Genomic DNA, 19,062 nt, shown 5'->3' on the forward strand with positions numbered 1-19,062 from the left:
AGTGTTTCGATGCTGTAGGTTGGACACCTTTCCCCTCCAAGACACCCTGAATGACCTGTCCGAGAGGTAAGATCTGAACCATTGAATAACAGTGCCTGCAACGCCCAGTGACTCAAGCATAGATAGCAGGATCTGATGATCTAGGATAGTAATTTATAACCGAAATTCACTAGTCTTTGCCTTGATTTGCTTGCCGATGTCTTCTGGCTATCCCTTATCTGCCTAGTTTTTTTCGAGTATTTACATTTTAAAAAACTGATTCATTTACAACATTTAATTGAAATAATAAAACCGCAACAAAACAAACAGAAAAAGGTGATGACAGTCTCTGAACTCTGTGTTAAAGGCATTTTCCCCAACTCTCTCCATCATTCTCATTCTCCTCTCAGATGGGATGGTGGGCCAAATTAAAGGTTACAATAGCCACATTTCCACTGTCAGGCCAGTGCAAGCCAGGGCTTTAATCGGGCCAATTGCCCGGGCCAATCGCCCGGGAGGTTGAGCAGTGAAGCCGAAATCATGTCGCATTTCCACTGTCGGGCTAGTAGCTTGCAGCGCGTCCCCGCAAACCCCGTCCCCAGAACGCCCCCGAATCAAACATCACACTACGCCCACTTCAGGGAATCAGGCAGGCAGATAAAACACACCATCGCATCATCACGAAACGATTAAAATGAAGCAACTGAACAACTGAAACAAACAAATGACATGTTACTGTACAGCATTACTTTATGTGTGTATACGCACAGGCCTGTGTATTTCTAATCATTATATTTGTTTAGGCTACTCGCCGACCGACTGTTGGCATCGTACATCGAGTGGTCTCTCCACTAACAGAGGGACCCGGCACACCATCCATAATATAAAACCACAGAAATTCTCTGGTAATAACTCTGTATAAATTGCATTTTATAACATCCTCGTTTTGATAGACGCCGTCAAACATTCAGCCCAAATGTGTAATGTAGTAGTGTAGTGTAATGATAGCGGCACACCATCATTACCAGACTCCGCCTCTCCCTTTACCCCGCCCCGAAGCCACAGCTGGCCCTTGTTGGCCCAAGATATTCGCCTGGCCGAAAAAGGCCAGCCGCTGGCCCCAAGGAAGCTCCGCTTTGGCCCGATCAGGCCCCGGAAGTGACAGTGGAAATATAACTGGCCCTGGCTCATCCTGGCTCGCTCGCTTTAGTGGAAACGCGGCTAATGGCCCAACTTTAGTATAGTAGTATAAAATGCACTGTAGTTGTAGAAAACTACATTATTGGGTCAGTTGTTTATATTACTATAGTTGTGGTGTTGTCATTTTGTTAAACTGTAGAGTTGAATTTTCAACATTAAAAGTCAACAGATCAACATCCCATAATGCAAATTATAAGCATAAATGTTAAACACAGCTGAATTGCAAAATAAGAAACTCTTAATCCATGGTTATTTTTTTAAAGTGTAGGCTAATAAAAGCCGTGGCTTTGACAAAGAGAAGCCTCAATGTTATGTTTCTGAATTTGTTGGTTAAAAGGAGGGACATACGTCACTGTCGCTGTCACCGGACGGTAGCTTCGCTGCGTTTCTTTGGAGTTTAGATTCGCAATTTACATTTTTATCATAAAATACCTCCTCATTCACTAAATATTTATCTCTCCTACTTGGGGTGAACAATCCCTTAACACACTCGTACAAACAAATCTACTTTTAAACGTTCTGTCTCTCGAGCATCCGCCTGGTGTTTGTAGCTAAGGAATGCAAACTACTTTCTCATAGAAAAGAAAAAAAGAAGTTACCAAATAAAAAAACCTCTTGTGTGTGTTTGATGTAGCAGGGTTTTGCAAAAATGTTTTAGATTTTTTTTAATGGTGAGTTTCCATCAGATGATCTCAATCACTCTCCTGAATTAAATAAAAACATTGAATGTCTAATTTGTCCCACAAACTAAAAATAAAAATCTCCTTGAAAAGCTTCTTTGTTCAGCTTTCAATTGAAAATTCTTCCTTCAGGCATGCACTCAGCCTCATAAGTTGAAGTTCATAATAGCATTCAATGACTTTCATGTACATTTCATATATTAGGACAGACTGCACTGGTAATGCACCCTTTCTTTCTTTGAAATGTGTTAACCTTTATAAAAGTGTATTTAAAAAGTAAAATACTTACACACTAAGGATCTTAAAGTCTTGTTTTCTTACTAAAAACAAGGCTTTTTTTAGACATTTTTTGAAAATATCAAATGTATGTTTTAATTGGTTTCATGGCTTAATTATATATTTTTTTAAATAGTTATGCTAAATATTTACATGCATGTCGTTTCCTTACTGAAAACAAGACATTTTTTACACATTTAGTGAACATGTAAATGTTTTTTAAAAATGGTTTCATGACTTGGCCTCATTGCTTGAATTAAAGTCATGTAAGTTCCATATATCAGGACAGACTGCACTGGTAATACACCCTTTTTCTTTTAAATGTGTTTATCTTTTTAACATAAGTAAAATATAATAAAATATTTACATACTAGGGATCTTAAGGCGTTTGCAACGTCTTGTTTTCTAACCAAAAACAATGCATATTTTAGACATTTTGTGAAAATATAAACTTTTTTTTTTTGCAAATTTACAGGCATGTCATTTCCTTACTGAAAACAATGCATTTTTAGACATATTGTGAGCGTGTAAATGTTTGTTTAAAAATGACTCGGCCTCATTGCATGAGTTGAATAGTTCATAATAGCATTCAATGTGTTTCATGCATCAGTTTCATATATCAGGACACGCTGCACTGTTAATACGCCCTTTTTCCTTTGAAATGTGGAGCTTGTCATAGCAGTACTGCAAACAGATGAGCAGATCTCGGCATGTTTTGACTGGAGACAATGTAGGGCAGGGTTCACACACTAAAAATATCCTTAAATTAACAGTTTTCTGTATTTTGTGATTCATGTTTTTAATTTTCCAGCTTATTTCTGCTTTTAAGTTGCATTATGAGACCTTGATGTTTCACCCAACAACCCTTAACCTTGAAAAGTAAAAAAAAGTGACATTTATGAACATTTGTAATAGTCTTCAGTGCTATATAGTCTGGCTTGGTGTTGTAGATTATGCTACAAAAACTTCCAATAAACTGCCAGTACATTTACTGTTGTTTTACACCTATTTCTCTGTATATTATTTCTTATATATTATTTTAAACGACTAAAATGTCAATAATAGTCACTTTATTAAACTGTAGAGTTGAATTTTCAACATCAAAACTCGACAGAGCATAGATCAACATCCCATAATGCAATTCACAACCGTAAATAAACAGAAAACACACAATATAGGGAAACATTTAATTAACAGATATGTTTAACATGTAGAAACACCTGAAAGTTCAGCTTTCACACATGAAGATCAGCGCTTTTCTTTGTTGCTCAGGGTGGAGGGAAATGCAATGCTTTTGCATGTATGAAAAGCTGTATTGTTCAAGGTGTTCCCTTTAGCAAATGCTAGATGAAACGGCAGTGTGGACTGCCATTTTAAAACTAAGACGTATTGGTGTAAACGGGTTGCTGCTGCATCGTCTATCGACCCAACCCTAATTGGCACGAGTGACCAAAGGTTTGGCTACAGCAGCTTGGCCATGTATATTGACCCTGTGGAGCTCCAGACCAACTGTTTTGGTACAAACAGGAGAGTTGAGGTGCACGTTTAATTCTTCCCTTTCAGACAGCTTCCTCCTCCACAGTTAATCCTGTTGGACGTGGTTCTTCTTCATGGTGAATTGCTGACATTACTCTGGATACCACGGCTCTTGATAAACAAAAAGACTTGCTGTCTTGGTCACAGATGCGCCAGCAAGACTCACACCAACAATTTGTCCTCTTTTGAACTCTGCGTCACCCATAATGTTGTGTGCAGGGCAATGTTTTAAGCAGAACTGCTGGAAAAGCTGTATTGTTCAAGGTGTTCCCTTTAGCAAAGCCATAGGAGAAGCGTAACATATGCAGAGCCCAGAGAGGAAGTTTCTGTCTGAACCTGTTGGAGGAATGCAGAGAAAAAACTGAACAAAGACTCTGAGGCCTGGGGCAGATTCAACAAAACCTTTTATTAAAGATAAATTCTGAAGAGCGTGTAAGAATTACCTTAAAGGGACAGTTCTACTGAAACTAAGAAATGCTCATTATTTAGGGGAGAGCGGCGACAAAAATAACATGGGACGAAAGTAACCAAGTGATTTTCTCCAAACCCTGACAACATTTGCTTTCCAGGCCATAACAGCACATTGAGCATGCAACCCTTGATGGAGCTGCCAAATATCAGCTGATTTCATCATTATGTCCCGCAGTTTTCCGAATTATTAAGTGCAGAAAGTAAATTATTGTTGTGGCTCTTTTTTTTTTTTCTTCTCATGACTAGTTGTGCTTCCCTTTTCATGCATCACAGTAATGATCAATCTACAAACAAACTTTTAATTAACAGATTTTTTTTACAGTGTACATAATAATAATCATTTTAATAATAATTTATAATAATGTACAGATTATTATCATATTTATACATTTATTATACTGTACATTATACAGTCATTTATACATTTTAAAATAACAAGGTGTGTGTGTGTGTGTGTGTCTACAGAAAGAGCTTCAGGATAAGCAGACAGAAATGCTGAAGACGATGACGGCTGCAGAAAACGCCATTAACAAGCTGCAGGTCAACACTGTGTCTATAGAGGTAAAACATCACATATTGCACAAAAGCATGTCATATTTACAAGTAAAATGTGGTATTTTTAAATAAAAGATGCTTCATCCATACATTTGTACTGAGGAAACTCATCAGAAAATCATTTACCTACCAAATGATCTGCTGTACAGTCGTTATTTTTAGATCGACAGTATTTTAGAGTTGTTTACCGGTGCTTTAATAGTTTCTCTTTCATGCAATTTACATAATGCTGGATATATTATTCCTTCATGATGTATTTAAAATCTGTATATATTTTCCCATTCACATGTTCATTTGAGGGTTGCACGGTGGCTCAGTGGTTAGCACTGTTGCCTCACAGCAAGAAGGTCGCAGATTCAAGCTGGGTCAGTTGGCAGTTCTGCGTGGAGTTTGCATGTTCTCCTCGTGTTGCTGTGGGTTTCCTCCGGGTGCTCCGGTTTCCCCCACAGTCCAAACACATGCGCTATAGGGGAATTGATGAACTAAATTGGCTGTAGTGTATGAGTGTGTGTGAATGTGAAAGTGTGAGAGGGTGTTTCCCAGTACTGGGTTGCACCTGGAAGGGCATCCGCTGCTTAAAGCATATGCCGGAATAGTTAGCGGTCCATTCCGCTGTGGAGACCCCTGATAAATAAAGGCACTAAGCCAATGTAAAATAGGTGAATGAATGAATGTTCATTTGGACCTGAAGAATTGTTGTTTTTTTTAATAAAATATTTATGTTTATAAATGTTTATATCTCTTAAAAATTATACTGAAAAAGAAGTTTAAAGTGATTGTAAAGTATAATTTCCTTACGTAAAACATAGCATTTTTTAGACCGATACATGGCACCGCCTTCAGGATACAGCCATGCACATGGTCCTCCAGAGGTAGTCCTTGGCAGTGATGCGTCCATCTAGCATAAGTATTGGACCAAGGGAATGCCATGATATTGCAGCTCAAACCATCACTGAGTCCCCCCCACATGCTTAACTCTGGGTGGTGGTCTTCTTTGGGGATTCTCCACACCATAACTCTCCCAGATGTGGGAAAGACCGTAACAGTGGACTTCACAGAGAACAAAACATGTTTCACATTGTCCACAGTCCAGGATTTTTGCTGCTGGCACCATTGATCCCGTTGTTTGGCATTGGCACTAGGGTTGGGCGATGTCGACCAATTTGGCATCGTACAATGTCTAATGTGAAACATCGCGATGGATGATGGCACTGTCATCATAGTGAATTACCAACACAATCTCACGGCAATTCGTAACTTTTTTTTTTGTGGCTAATTCGTACAAATTCGTACGACCTAATTCGTACAATTTAGTACGATTTGCTCATCCTCCAATGACGGTTGGGTTTAGGGGCGGGGTTAGGTGCCACGCCTCCTTTTTAAAATCGTACCATTTCGTACGACTGAACTCGTACGAATTAGCCACTAAACTGTCAAAACGTAAAATACTTACGTTTTCTCGTGAGATCAGGCTGGAATTACTTATTTATGAATAATTAATTAATTCATAACGAATTAGTTATTTGTAGCCTACCGTTTCAACTACCTGACCCACATACTCTTTATTTTACCTATAACCAAATCATAAATAAATAAATATAAGTTACACACAAATTACCACCCGTCAATCACTTTTTCCGCATGACTCTGGCATGAATAGGCAGAGTGATCCGTGTCGTTATAATGGCGTCGACACACTTAGTTGGTAACAAAGGTGCACAACCAACAGGAACCAACCAACAGTATCTGAGGTGTACACTAAAACTACTGAGTACAAGCGTGGAAGTGAAAGATTGAAGCAGTGTACTGACATTACCTGATATATTCAAAAGACTGAAGAGTCATTAGATAGAGATGAGATTAATTAAATATCATGTTTAACAACTATAGAGAGACGCCATCCAGCGGTACATCCTTGATAAACTGCCTGACGTGCACTGCTCACTGGGGTTTTGTGCTCAAAGCACCCACTGACTGCTGGGGCTCAGATGCGCGCATATGCTAGAGCGCATGACAGAGTGTGTGTCTGCGTGTGTGGTCACGTGATGTGTGTTTTCAGCGGTATAGTGTGGACGGAGGGCTGTTTAGAAATACTAGATGAAACGCCAGTGTAGACTGCCATTTTAAAACTAAGACGTATTGGTCTAAACGGGTTGCTGCTGCATCGTCTATCGACCCAACCCTAATTGGCACGAGTGACCAAAGGTTTGACTATAGCAGCTTGGCCATGTATATTGACCCTGTGGAGCTCCAGACCAACTGTTTTGGTACAAACAGGAGAGTTGAGGTGCACGTTTAATTCTTCCCTTTCAGACAGCTTCCTCCTGCGTCCACAGTTAATCCTGATGAACGTGGTTCTTCTTCATGGTGGTTTGCTGACATTACTCTGGATACCACGGCTCTTGATAAACAAAAAGACTTGCTGTCTTGGTCACAGATGCGGCAGCAAGACTCACACCAACAATTTGTCCTCTTTTGAACTCTGCGTCACCCATAATGTTGTGTGCAGTGCAATATTTTAAGCAGAACTGCTGGAACTCTGCACATTCCACCAGGTAGAGCAGAGTGTGAAGGTTTAATGAGCAATCAATGAAGATTCAAACTTCATCGTGCAACCCTGTATATTTCCATACTAAGGATCTTGAAGTGTTTGCAAAGTGTCATTTCCGTATTTAAAATAAAGCATTTTGTGTGTGCTTCAGGGCTCAGTGCAGGAGGTGCGGGCTGTGATTGAGGAGCAGTTCAGTGTCCTGCAGACCGCAGTGGAGCAGGTGAAGCGGGATGTGTGTGAGCTGCTGGAGGCGGAGGAGCGGCAGGCGCTGCGGCAGGCAGATGGCATACGGGTGCATCTGGAGCAGCGCTGCGCAGAACTTAAGAAAACACAGAGCAGAGTCCAGAAGATCAGCAAGAACAAACACGACATACGCTTCCTGCAGGTACTGATGTGGCTCCTAAGCTCACCTCACATGTGTGTTGGGTAAATACAGAAACATTTAAAGGTACAGTTCACCCCAAAAATCTAAATAATTTACTCATCCTCCACTCGTTTCAAACCGGATTTCTGGTAAACACAAAGGAGGATATACTGAAGAATGCTTGAAAAATTAAGGAAAAGCTATTGACTTCCTTAGTATTTTTTATTTATACTATGGATGTCAACACTTCATTTTGTGGGGTGAACTGTTCCTTTAAGGGCATTTAAAACAACAGGTAGTATTTTTGTTAGGTGGACGGAAAACATTTGGGTTGAAGTCAGTGTTTTTTGTAATGTCGCTGGGATGCTATTGTAACTTTTATTAATATTAGTTTTTTTTAATTAGTTTTTTTATGAAAAACTATATTATTATTTAAGTTTTATACATTTTAAAACATTAGTAGTAGTAAAAGGAGAAATAGTTACTTTATTTCAACACCCTAAAATAAAAAATAATAAGAATTTAATTGTATTTCTTATAATATTTTATTTTTATAATCTTATCTGTTGGGAATAATAATAATAATAATATATTTATTTATAACAAGCTTTTCTAAAACCCAAAGCGCTTACAAGAAAGTAAAAAACAACAAAGCACAGTAAACAATTAAAAACATACAATAATAAACACAGTAAGAATAAAAGATATCACAAATTAAAAACAGTCCTAAACAGATGAGTTTTAAGTAGCTTTTTAAAAGCGTCCAATGAACCGGCATTCCTAATGTCAGTGGGAGGAGCATTCCACAGTTTGGGAGCACAGAAAGAGAACACCCTACCTCCCATGGTGCTGAGTTTGCAGCGAGGCTGAAACAGCGTAGTACTTGAGGCAGAGCGTAGACAGCGAGAGATAGAGGAAATGGATATCAGGTCACAAATGTAACCTGGAGCTGAACCATGAACCGATTTTTATGTTAAAATCAATGTTTTAAAATCAATACGAGACTTGACGGGCAGCCAGTGAAGCTGTTGGAGTATGGGAGTGATGTGCGACCGAGACGATGTATGTGTCAACACAAGTGCAGCAGAATTTTGAATGTATTGTAAAATCTTGAGAGAATTTGCTGGTAACTCTCCGAACAGAGAATTGCAAAAGTCCAAGATGTGATAAAAGCATGGACGAGTCTTTCAGCATCAGGCCTCGAGAGAAAAGGATGCAAGCGGGCTATATTACGAAGATGATAAAAGGCCGTTTTAGTTACATGTTTAAAATGAGGCTTCAGACTAAGCTGAGAGTCAAGGAGAACACCAAGATTACGCACCTACGGAGATGGTGATGAGACAGACCCATCAACCATTAACTCAAATTCACTACACCTCTTAATGTTAGAAGGAGTGCCAACCAATAAAATCAAACTAGTTTTCGAACTATTCAGTTTAAGGTAATTATGTTGAATCCAAGCTTTAATTTCAGTTAAGCAAGCGTTAAGCGATGACATTGATGCCGATGAATTGGGAGAAGTGGTAATGTAGATTTGTGTGTCATCGGCATAACAATGATATCTAATCCCAAATTTTTACAGGCCCCGACTGGGTCAGTTGGCATTTCTGTGTGGAGTTTGCATGTTCTCCTCGTGTTCGTGTTGGTTTCCTCCGGGTGCTCCGGTTGGAGCAGGTGAATTGAATAAACTAAATTGGCCAGTGTGTGTGTGTTTGTGTGTGTGTGTGTTTGTGTGAAACCACCCAGTGATGGGTTTCAGCTGGAAGGGCATCCGCTGTGTAAAACTTGCTGGATAAGTTGGCGGTTCATTCTGCTGTGGCGACCCCATATTAATAAAGGGACTAAGCCAAATAGAAAATGAATGAATGAATAAAATTAAGGATAATTCAGAATATTATCATAAAATACTTCATTAAACACCTTAAAATTGTACTGTTCCATAATATAATAATAATAAAACAGTACATACTATAGGCCCTATCATACACCTAGCGCATCAGGCACATAGGATGTGATTTGTTGCGATTTTCATACAGGCGCAGGTTTCATTTTCACGTTTTGCTCCATGTTGTTTAAATAGCAAATCCATTTGCGCCACTTTGTGGACTGATGGGTGTGCTGGTCTGAAAAGAAGTTGTGTTACGGCGCATTGTTGGTGCGTTGCTATTTTGAAGAACTAAATTAGATTGCGCCATTGACCAACTAAAAGCTGCGCTAAAGTCCAGTGCAGAGCGTGTTCGTTATGCGCCTATGCAGATCCAAAACACTTACACATTGCTTTATACACACAAGATGTACATCAAAACACAAATATCTTTACATATGAAAACAATTAAAGGATTAAAATAATAAAAATATATTATTTTCTACATAAATATAAACACCACTGCCTTCATGCCTTCATCTCGGGGGGCTTTTTTCAGTTTATTCAAGACAATCAGCATTTTTATAATGTTGTTATTATTAGCAGTATTATTTATTATATGCATTTTTATATTTGTTTTAATATAAACAAGTTTGGATTTATCCAACTGTTTAGTTTTGAAGACGTCTGCCTCACCATATGGGGCATAAGAACAGGACGTGTGTTTGGATTTGAGCACACTTCATTATTATTGATCATTTATTCGTTTGCTGGAAATTAGAACTGAATTTAGAAATAGTTTTGAAACAAATCTGTGTGCTTAACAAAGGAAATTAAACATGTGGGCTAATGGATGTGTCCAGTGGAGTGAGTTTCCACCGTTGCCTTACTCCACCAAAGTAAAGGAGTAAAGAGTAAAAGTAAAGTAAAGAGGCTGAATGGAGGAGGCTGGTTCTTTTTCCTCGTGCTGCAGATGCTCTGTTTTCCACGAGTGAAGTGTTCAGTTTTTACACTTATCATGTAAATAGCAAATGCGCCATGGTGCGATACTACTGACTCTAAAAGGGAACGGGAGATGAGCCTCTGATTGGTTTATTGCAGGTTATGCTCAAAACACACCCATAACTCATAAGCACAACCCTGTTAGACCATGCGCCAGACCATATTTTTCCATCCTTAAAATAGCAAAAGTGGATTCAGACATGCCCTAAGTGCTTTTGTGCCATGAGCTTTAGACTTTGCGCTTAGATCATTAAAATAGAGCCCTAAAAGGTTCTAAACCCAAATGATCTCTAATAACATTTTAGCTTTTTTCAGTACTAACGATACCAACATTGTGTTTTCCAGGAGTATTCAGAATGGAAGAAGGAAGCAGTGGACGTGTCTTTGCCTGGGGTTTATATCGGCCTGATGGATCGACTGCAGGCGTTCAGTCATGTGATCGTTCGCTCCACGAATAAAATGTGTGAAAATCTGCAGAGCTCGTACACCAACAAACTCAAAGACACCTGTAAAAATGGTCAGTCTACGCAACAACTAGCATCTCAATACATAAATCTGCATATACAGTCAAGTCCAAAATTAATCATACTGCTGGGAAGTTACTTTTATTCAGCCAGCAAGTATTTCTTTTACTGGAAATGACATGGGTATCTACCAAAAGATAATAAGATGATGTACAAGAGGCCTCATTGTGAAAAAAATTATTTCTCAGCTATTTATATTTGACCAAAAACAGTCAGAATTGGCCTGCGGATGAATAATATTGGGATTTACTATATTGAAGCATGCAGCAACATCACATTTCTGTGTCATTTACAACTCCTTTTAAAAATCACAGATAATGTGGGCATAAAGACGACGGTTTTTGCCATTATGGCGGCAAAGAAGAACATGACGATTCCAGACCCCAAAACCAGAGACGACTTCCTACAGTGTAAGTGTTCATCAGTGTTTTAGTGTTAGCGAAAGCAAATCATTTCTGGTGAGTGAAGTGAAATAAATATCGACTGAAATAAAATATAACTACAACATTTATTTCTATAGCACATTTAAACGCAATATAAACTGATCCAAAATGCTGTTTAATATAAGGTAAATATTGCTAAAAGTATTGCTTTTGTACTTAGTGTAAATAACATCTATCTCATCTCAATCTCTCAATTGGTTTTATTTCACATGTGATTTGATAAATATGTTGCTATTGAACAGCCAAAACACATGTTATGGGTAGGCTCACACGGAATCTGTGCGCGCAGAATTCTGCAGATTTTTGCCCATCATTAGTTCTGTTTATTTACTTGAGTAAATGTGTGTAAATCTAAATGTATTGAGTTTTTAAATTAATTACAGTATTATTATTGACTAATATGAAAATGTTCATCTGATTTATGTACAGTGCAGTTTGTACAGTAATATTTTCTGTCTTTTAGTAGAGATATTATATGAGAGACTTTGTTTACCAAATAAAGTGAATCTAATTGGATTTGCATTGTAAACATTAAATAAAAGTTAAAAAGATATTATTTTTATTTCAGATATTAAGGTTTTAGTTATGATACTCCCAAAATAATTCCGCAGAAATCTGCAGATTTTTACCAAAATTCTCTGCAGAAATAGCAAAAAACGTCCGCAGATTCTGTCTGGCACTAGTTATGGGTCAAAATGATAAAGAATATTCACTAAAGATCATGTTTTATGAAGACGCTTGGAAATCTTCTTACCATAAATACATTAAAGGGCACCTATGGTAAAAAAAATCTACTTTTCAAGCTGTTTGGACAGCCATATGTGCATGTATGGTGTATAGACCGTCATATTGGGGTGATATAAGCACACCCAGTGCTTTTTTTTTTCAATTTAACAACATAAAAAACGGTGGACCAATTGGAGCTGTTTTCAGACCGACCGCAACTTTACGTAGGAGAGCGGTCCCCCCGCCCACCAATATTGATTGACAGGCACGTCATTATATCCTCAGTTTGTTGATTCACGTCCGCCATTTTCAGCGTGAGTCGAAGCGATATCACTAAAGGAACACCCTTGCTCTATTTTTAGATGCAAGGCTCATTGGGCTCAACACAAGATCAATATTCTCCACATTATCGCTCTAATCGGAATTATTGGTTGTATCTTTAGGTAGGTTTGCAAACATGTGTACTTCTCATTGAGTCTACCTTATACTTCAGCCGTTTGCATTTCTCGCGATCCCAGAAGCTCCCTGTGATCTTAACTAGCATGCGTTTTAGAATTCTAAACATAGGTTTCTATCAGGGTACACTCAAGTCGACGGCTGGGCACCGCGGACCGCTGCAGAAACCTATGTTTAGAATTCAAAAATGCGTGGCGCGACGATTCGGGACACTTCATGTTTCTGCAGCGCCACAGAGAGTGTCTATTGTGCCGTGTCGCGGCTTCGAGTGGCGCATCCGGTGCCTCAGTCAAAGTTAATTCAGTGTGCGTGGTTATTAGTTTCTGTGTACAAGCTCGGCACTTGAAACTAGCACACAGTTGGCTTTAAAACTGTACAAAGACACAAATGATTTTGTACTCTCTGCTTGGTCTTGGTCTGTGTCAGAGTCGTACATGTACGACTGAATGGTGATCCTCTCTCTCCTTCTCCATCTGCCTGTCAGACTCTGTTGCAAACGCAGAGCGGGTGAGCTCATGGCCCCGCCCCCTTGTTACGTTGGCGGGAAGCCGAAACTAATTTACATGTGAAGCAACACACCCCTAAATCAGCGAGCTGTGGACACGCCCCCAACATGACACTTTTTAACACATTATAATAAAACAATCTGAACTGTGTTTTAAACTGAACCTAAACTGGCACACTCAGAACAACCATAATATTAATATTAAATAATAAAAAAGAGGTCAACTATGTGCCCTTTAAAACTTTTATCTTTTTTAGTACATTGGCGAGAAAGATGCTGGGTAAAGAGAGTCGGTGTGGTGTTAGCTTTAGCCTAGCTTTTAGCCTGCCGCGCTTCCCCGTCTTTGTTTACGTTCTCTACGCCGGCTTCGAGCACTTCCGCCCGGCCGGGTAGGGCGCTCAGGCCCGGGTGTTCTGGTGATCTCTGGGATGAGTCGAAGATTGCTAATAAAACTGTCCGGAATGCACAAACCAAATATCCAAGATGTCCTGTCGGGTGTACGATGTAAAGGCACTGCTGTTCTGCACAAACAGACCCGAAATGAGCAGGAATAATACTGCAAAACTGCAGAAACTGGAGAGACGCTGAGCCTCGCGAAGTGACCGCGCCGCCATCTTGTCTCGAATAGCAGACAGAGCTGTCTCCCTTTTGAACTCTGCCCCTCACTAACTCTTTTGCCCCCCCAATACACCCCCCACACTCCTCTAACTTATACTCCTCACAATCACTGCACTATTTAACATTTGCACATTTAAAGTTTGCACATATTCATTGCACTGATTCATTTATTTGAACTGTACATACCCACAGCACATGGACATTTGTAATTGTTTATCTGTCTGCACACTCCTGATTATTAATAGCATCCTGCACATATATTCATTTATTGTAAATCTGTTCATAGCTAATACAATCTGTATATAATGTTCACAGTACATCCATCTGTAAATATTACCAGAGTTTTTCTATAACTGCACTTTATAACTTATACCTGTATCCTGCACTTGCTGCTATTGCACTGCTGGTTAGACCTAAACTGCATTTCGTTGCTTCGAACTTGTACATGTGTAATGACAATAAAGTTGAATCTAATCTAATCTAATCTTTATTATGCCCCTTTTTTAAGATGTAAAATAAGTCTCTGATGTCTCCAGAGTGTGTCTGTGAAGTTTCAGCTTAAAATACCACACTAATGTTTTCTAACTCTCTGAAACTGACCCTTTTGGCTTAAGATCTGATTTCTACCCCCTCCCAGGAGTAGATCGCTTTAGCAAGCCAGACGTAATAAAAGGTCTTGGTCTCAGCCAGACACCAGGGACTTTAACCCCCCCACAACAGTTATCTGTGGCGAGTCACGTCTCGGATCTCACTTATTGTAATTGCACTGCTATCCCACAGAGACAGATCTACTAGTATGGTGATGGCCCAAGTTAAAAATTTTAACCCAATCAGATACATAAACAGGAATAAGAGAGAAGTAAAAAAATAATAATATAAATTGTAAACCGATAAAAACAGATTAAAATGTGTTTAAAACAGGTTATAAAAGAATAAGAAAGAAAAGAAAGACACAATAGTGTAATCTGTGGGACGTAGCACAGTGCTCATTCAGTAAAGGCACAGCCAAACAGATGTGTGTTCAGTCTTGATGTGAATGTGCCTAATGTTGGAGCACATCTGATAATTTCTGGAAGCTGATTCCAGCAGTAGGGGGCGCTGTTAGTAGCTGAAGGCCAATTCACCCTGCTTTGACTATAGCACATAATTAATTTCCACAATGCAATAATTGTGCATAATAGGATGCATTTACGTTTGCATTTCAGCATAAAATATCCCCTGATTTATTCTCCATGTTTTCCCCCCCACAGACGTCACTCCTCTGTCTCTGGATGCCGATACGGCGCATGTGTTTCTGCGTCTGACAGAAGAGCGTAAGAAAGTGTCCAACACCACACCATGGCAGCACAGCTATCCAGATCTCCCAGAGCGCTTCCAGCACTTCAAACAGGTGCTGACTCTGGAGAGCTTCTACCTGGGACGCCACTACTTCGAGGTGGACATGAGGGGCGAAGGGACACACGTGGGTCTGACCTACAAGAGCATCGAGCGCAAGGGTTCGCAGAGCAACAGCTGCATCGCCGGAAACAACTTCTCCTGGTGTTTGCAGTGGAACGGCCGCAGTTTCTCCGCCTGGCACAGCGATGTGGAGACGCCGCTCAGCTGCTCCAAAACCACCCGCATCGGCATCTACGTGGACTATTCCGGCGGTCTGCTGGCTTTCTATGACGTGGAGAACGGGATGACGCTCATCCACAAGTACCAGGCAGAGTTTCTGGAGCCGCTTTATCCTGCTTTCTGGCTCCCCAAGAAGGAGAACGTGGTGCTGCTGGAGCCTGGAGCTGCGTCTCCTCTGTCCTCTCCATCTCCGTCTCCTGATGCTGCCACTAAATAACCTTTGCTAGATGTTTCCATATCATTTCCACGTTATGGGGTCCTGGGGGGGTTTACATCTGGGTTTAATATGTAGTCCTGGGGTCCGTTCTTCGTACCTCGCTTAAATGATCTAAGATGATTTGGCAGATGTTGGATCTGTTAATCTTGATAACTGATCTCTGGATAATTTGGTTCTTCAAACAAGTTTGTGATCAGATTAAAGTGTCTGGATGAACAGATTTTTTTTATTTTAAACCTTTTTTTAAGAGTTACGAGCCATTTTTTGACAGAAAATGTAAAGTTGCTATTTTGAAGGCCAATAGGTCTATAACGGGACTATAAAAGATGTAACCTATGACTGATATTAAAGTGTTATGACTGCTACAGTGCATTTGAACAAGATGCCTGTTGAAATGCCTTTGCATACTGTACTGTATGTGCATTTATTGTAGGACATATAACAAAATGGAGAAGAGAGATAACCAGTGCTGTGACTGATATAAAAGTTTCATGACTGTTCTATTTTAGCATATGGCTTAAATGCATAATGCTATATATATATAATTTACAATAAAAATGTTGTCATTAGAGTTTGCCATGTTTTCAGACATGTTTAAACTTATATACACAGTTGAAGTCAGAATTATTAGCCCTCCTGAATTATTAGCCCTCTGTTTATTTTTCCCAAATTTCTGTTTCAAGAGTTCACACTTAGATAATGCTCAACTATGATAGCAGGTTTGGCATGCTGTCCTGGGAGAGAACCCTGAGCTCGGAGATAGCTGAGCCCAAGGTTCCCGCCTGGTCAATGAGCATTAGGAGGGATACGAGATCAGGAGTTTCTCGAGTGCCCCCTTTTGCTATGTATGTGTTAAGGGCTTGTGACTGTATTACGATTCACTTATGTACATGTTTTTAGACTGTGGGAGGAAACCGGAGGACCCGGAGAAAACCCACGCAAACACAGGGAGAACATGCAAACTCCACGCAGGGAGTCCCGACTGGCTCCATTAGAACTTGAACCTGTGGCCTTCTTACTGCGAGGCAGCAGTTCTAACCACTGAGCCACCGTGTTGCCCGATCATGAAAAAGGAGGAGGGAGAATAGAAGGATGGGGGGGGGGGTTCCAAAAACAAAGATAAGGAATGAAGTTTAGGCAGGATATTTATAGTAGTTTTAGAATGATCAGATAGGCTAGCTAATTATTAGCAATGAGGATCAGCTGTAGTCAATCATATCACATGCTCCTCTCGAAATTAGTTTGTGAAACTTCACTAAGTGGAAAGAAGAGTTGATTTTTCTTCAACACATTTCTAAACATAATAGTTTTAATAACTAATTTCTAATAACTGATTTCTTTTATCTTTGTCATGATGACAGTAATTAATATTTAACTAGATATTGTTCAAGATACTAGTATTCAGCTTAAAGTGACATTTAAAGGCTTAACTAGGTTAATTAGGTTAAAGTTAGGGTAATTAGGCAAGTCATTGTATAACAGAGGTTTGTTCTGGAAACAATCCAAAACAAATATTGCTTGAGGGGGGTAATAATATTGACCTTAAAATGGCTTTAAAAAATTTAAAACTGCTTTTATTCTAGCCGAAATAAAACAAATAAGACTTTCTCCAGAAGAAAAAATATTATAGGAAATACTGTGAAAAATTCCTGAATCTATTCAACATTATTTGGGAAATACTTAAGAACAAAAAAAAAAAAACAATCACAGGTGGATGAATAATTCGGACTTCAACTGTATATATACACCTTTTTTATATGATAAAATATGTAAGACAGAAGTTTCTGGTCTTCAGTACTGTTGCACAAGTGACCAAACCCATCTGACGTAGTTTAACCTGTTGTGGTACATTTCACCAGGGTTTGGTCAGATTTAACAGCCGATATGATGACTCTACAGTGACTCTTCAAGTCTGTTTGCCTTCTTGTCTTACACTTTATGATCTTTTATGAATTGTGAGTTACTTTGCAAATAAAACCGCAGTGAAAACACTGATGTTTGTCCACATTTTTATTGTTGAAGTTTGACAAAAACCGGTTCCACAAGTTTGCAAAGCCTGAGGATATTATAATTCTGTTTGTTCTGTTGAATGATTTACAGTATATTTAATGGAAACTTACTTGCATGAGGAAAGTGGGAAATATACATTTATAAATAACATTCTTTAGTGACAAATATAATTTTTTAGAGTTTTGATATTTACTCATCTGCCACTTTGGCAGCAGCTCATGTAAACATGGTCAAGACGATCTGCTGCAGTTCAAAGCGAGCATCAGAATGGGGAAGAAAGGGGATTTAAGTGACTGAACGTGACATGGTTGTTGGTGCCAGACGGGCTGCTCTGAGTATTTCAGAAACTGCTGATCTGCTGGGATTTTCACGCACAACCATCTCTAGGGTTTACAGAGAATGGTTTGAACAAGAGAAAATATCCAGTGAGCGGCAGTTCTGTGGGCGCAAATGCCTTGTTGATGTCAGAGGTCAGAGGAGAATGGCCAGACTGGTTCCAGCTGATAGAAAGGCAACAGTAACTCAAATAAGCACTCGTTACAACCGAGGTCTGCAGAAGAGCATCTCTGAACACACAACACGTCCAACCTTGAGGCAGATGGGCTACAGCAGCAGGAGACCACACCGGGTGGCACTCCTGTCAGCTAAGAACAGGAAACTGAGACTACAATTTACACAGGCTCACCAAAACTGGACAAGAGAAGATTGGAGAAACGTTGCCTGGTCTGATGAGTCTCCATTTCTGCTGCCACATTCGGATGCTCGGCTCAGAATTTGGCCTCAACAACATGAAAGCATGGATCCATCCTGCCTTGTATTAAAGGTTCAGGCTGGTGGTGGTGGTGTAATGGTGTGGGGGAGATTTTCTTGGCACACTTTGGGTCCATTAGTACCAATTGAGCATCGTGTTAACGCCACAGCCTACCTGAGTATTGTTGCTGACCATGTCCATCCCTTTATGACCACAGTGTCTCCATCTTCTGATGGCTACTTCCAGCAGGATAACACATCATGTCATAAAGCGTATCATCTCAGACTGGTTTCTTAAACATGACAATGAGTTCACTGTACTCAAATGGCCTCCACAGTCACCAGAGCTCAATCCAATAGGGAGAGTCACATCATGGATGTTCAACCGACAAATCTGCAGCAACTGTGTGATGCTATCATGTGAATATGGAGCAAAATCTCTGGGGAATATTTCCAGTGCCTTGTTGAATCTATACCACAAAGAATTGAGGCAGTTCTGAAGGCAAAATCGGGTCCAAACCGGTACTAGTAAGGTGTACCTAATAAAGTGACCGGTGAGTGTTATGATAAATACAGTAAGGCCTAAAGCGTGTTAGGGTTATGTATATTATTAATTATGTTATCATAATTCCTATTATTAATCCTTCATAATATATGTACATAGCGTGTGCGTGACAGCAGTAATGCTGTATAGTATGTATTCTGCTCAGGCGCTATG

The 19,062-nt window shown here is 39.6% G+C and overlaps 1 protein-coding gene across 2 annotated transcripts in view; it reads left to right on the forward strand.

The window, feature by feature from the left end:
• Positions 1-17,575, forward strand: part of trim16 (tripartite motif containing 16) — a 33,392-nt gene extending 15,817 nt beyond the window's left edge. For both annotated transcript variants that reach the window (XM_056469394.1, XM_056469395.1), the window contains exons 3-7: positions 4,608-4,703; positions 7,400-7,633; positions 10,824-10,995; positions 11,317-11,412; positions 15,001-17,575. In XM_056469394.1, coding sequence (XP_056325369.1) covers positions 4,608-4,703; positions 7,400-7,633; positions 10,824-10,995; positions 11,317-11,412; positions 15,001-15,584 — 1,182 coding nt within the window. In that variant the 3' untranslated portion in view covers positions 15,585-17,575. The remainder of the gene's footprint in view (positions 1-4,607; positions 4,704-7,399; positions 7,634-10,823; positions 10,996-11,316; positions 11,413-15,000) is intronic.
• The last annotated feature ends 1,487 nt before the right edge of the window (positions 17,576-19,062 follow it).

The sequence above is a fragment of the Danio aesculapii genome, chromosome 12, assembly GCF_903798145.1.
Source record: "Danio aesculapii chromosome 12, fDanAes4.1, whole genome shotgun sequence".
In the NCBI taxonomy this organism is placed as follows: domain Eukaryota; kingdom Metazoa; phylum Chordata; class Actinopteri; order Cypriniformes; family Danionidae; genus Danio; species Danio aesculapii.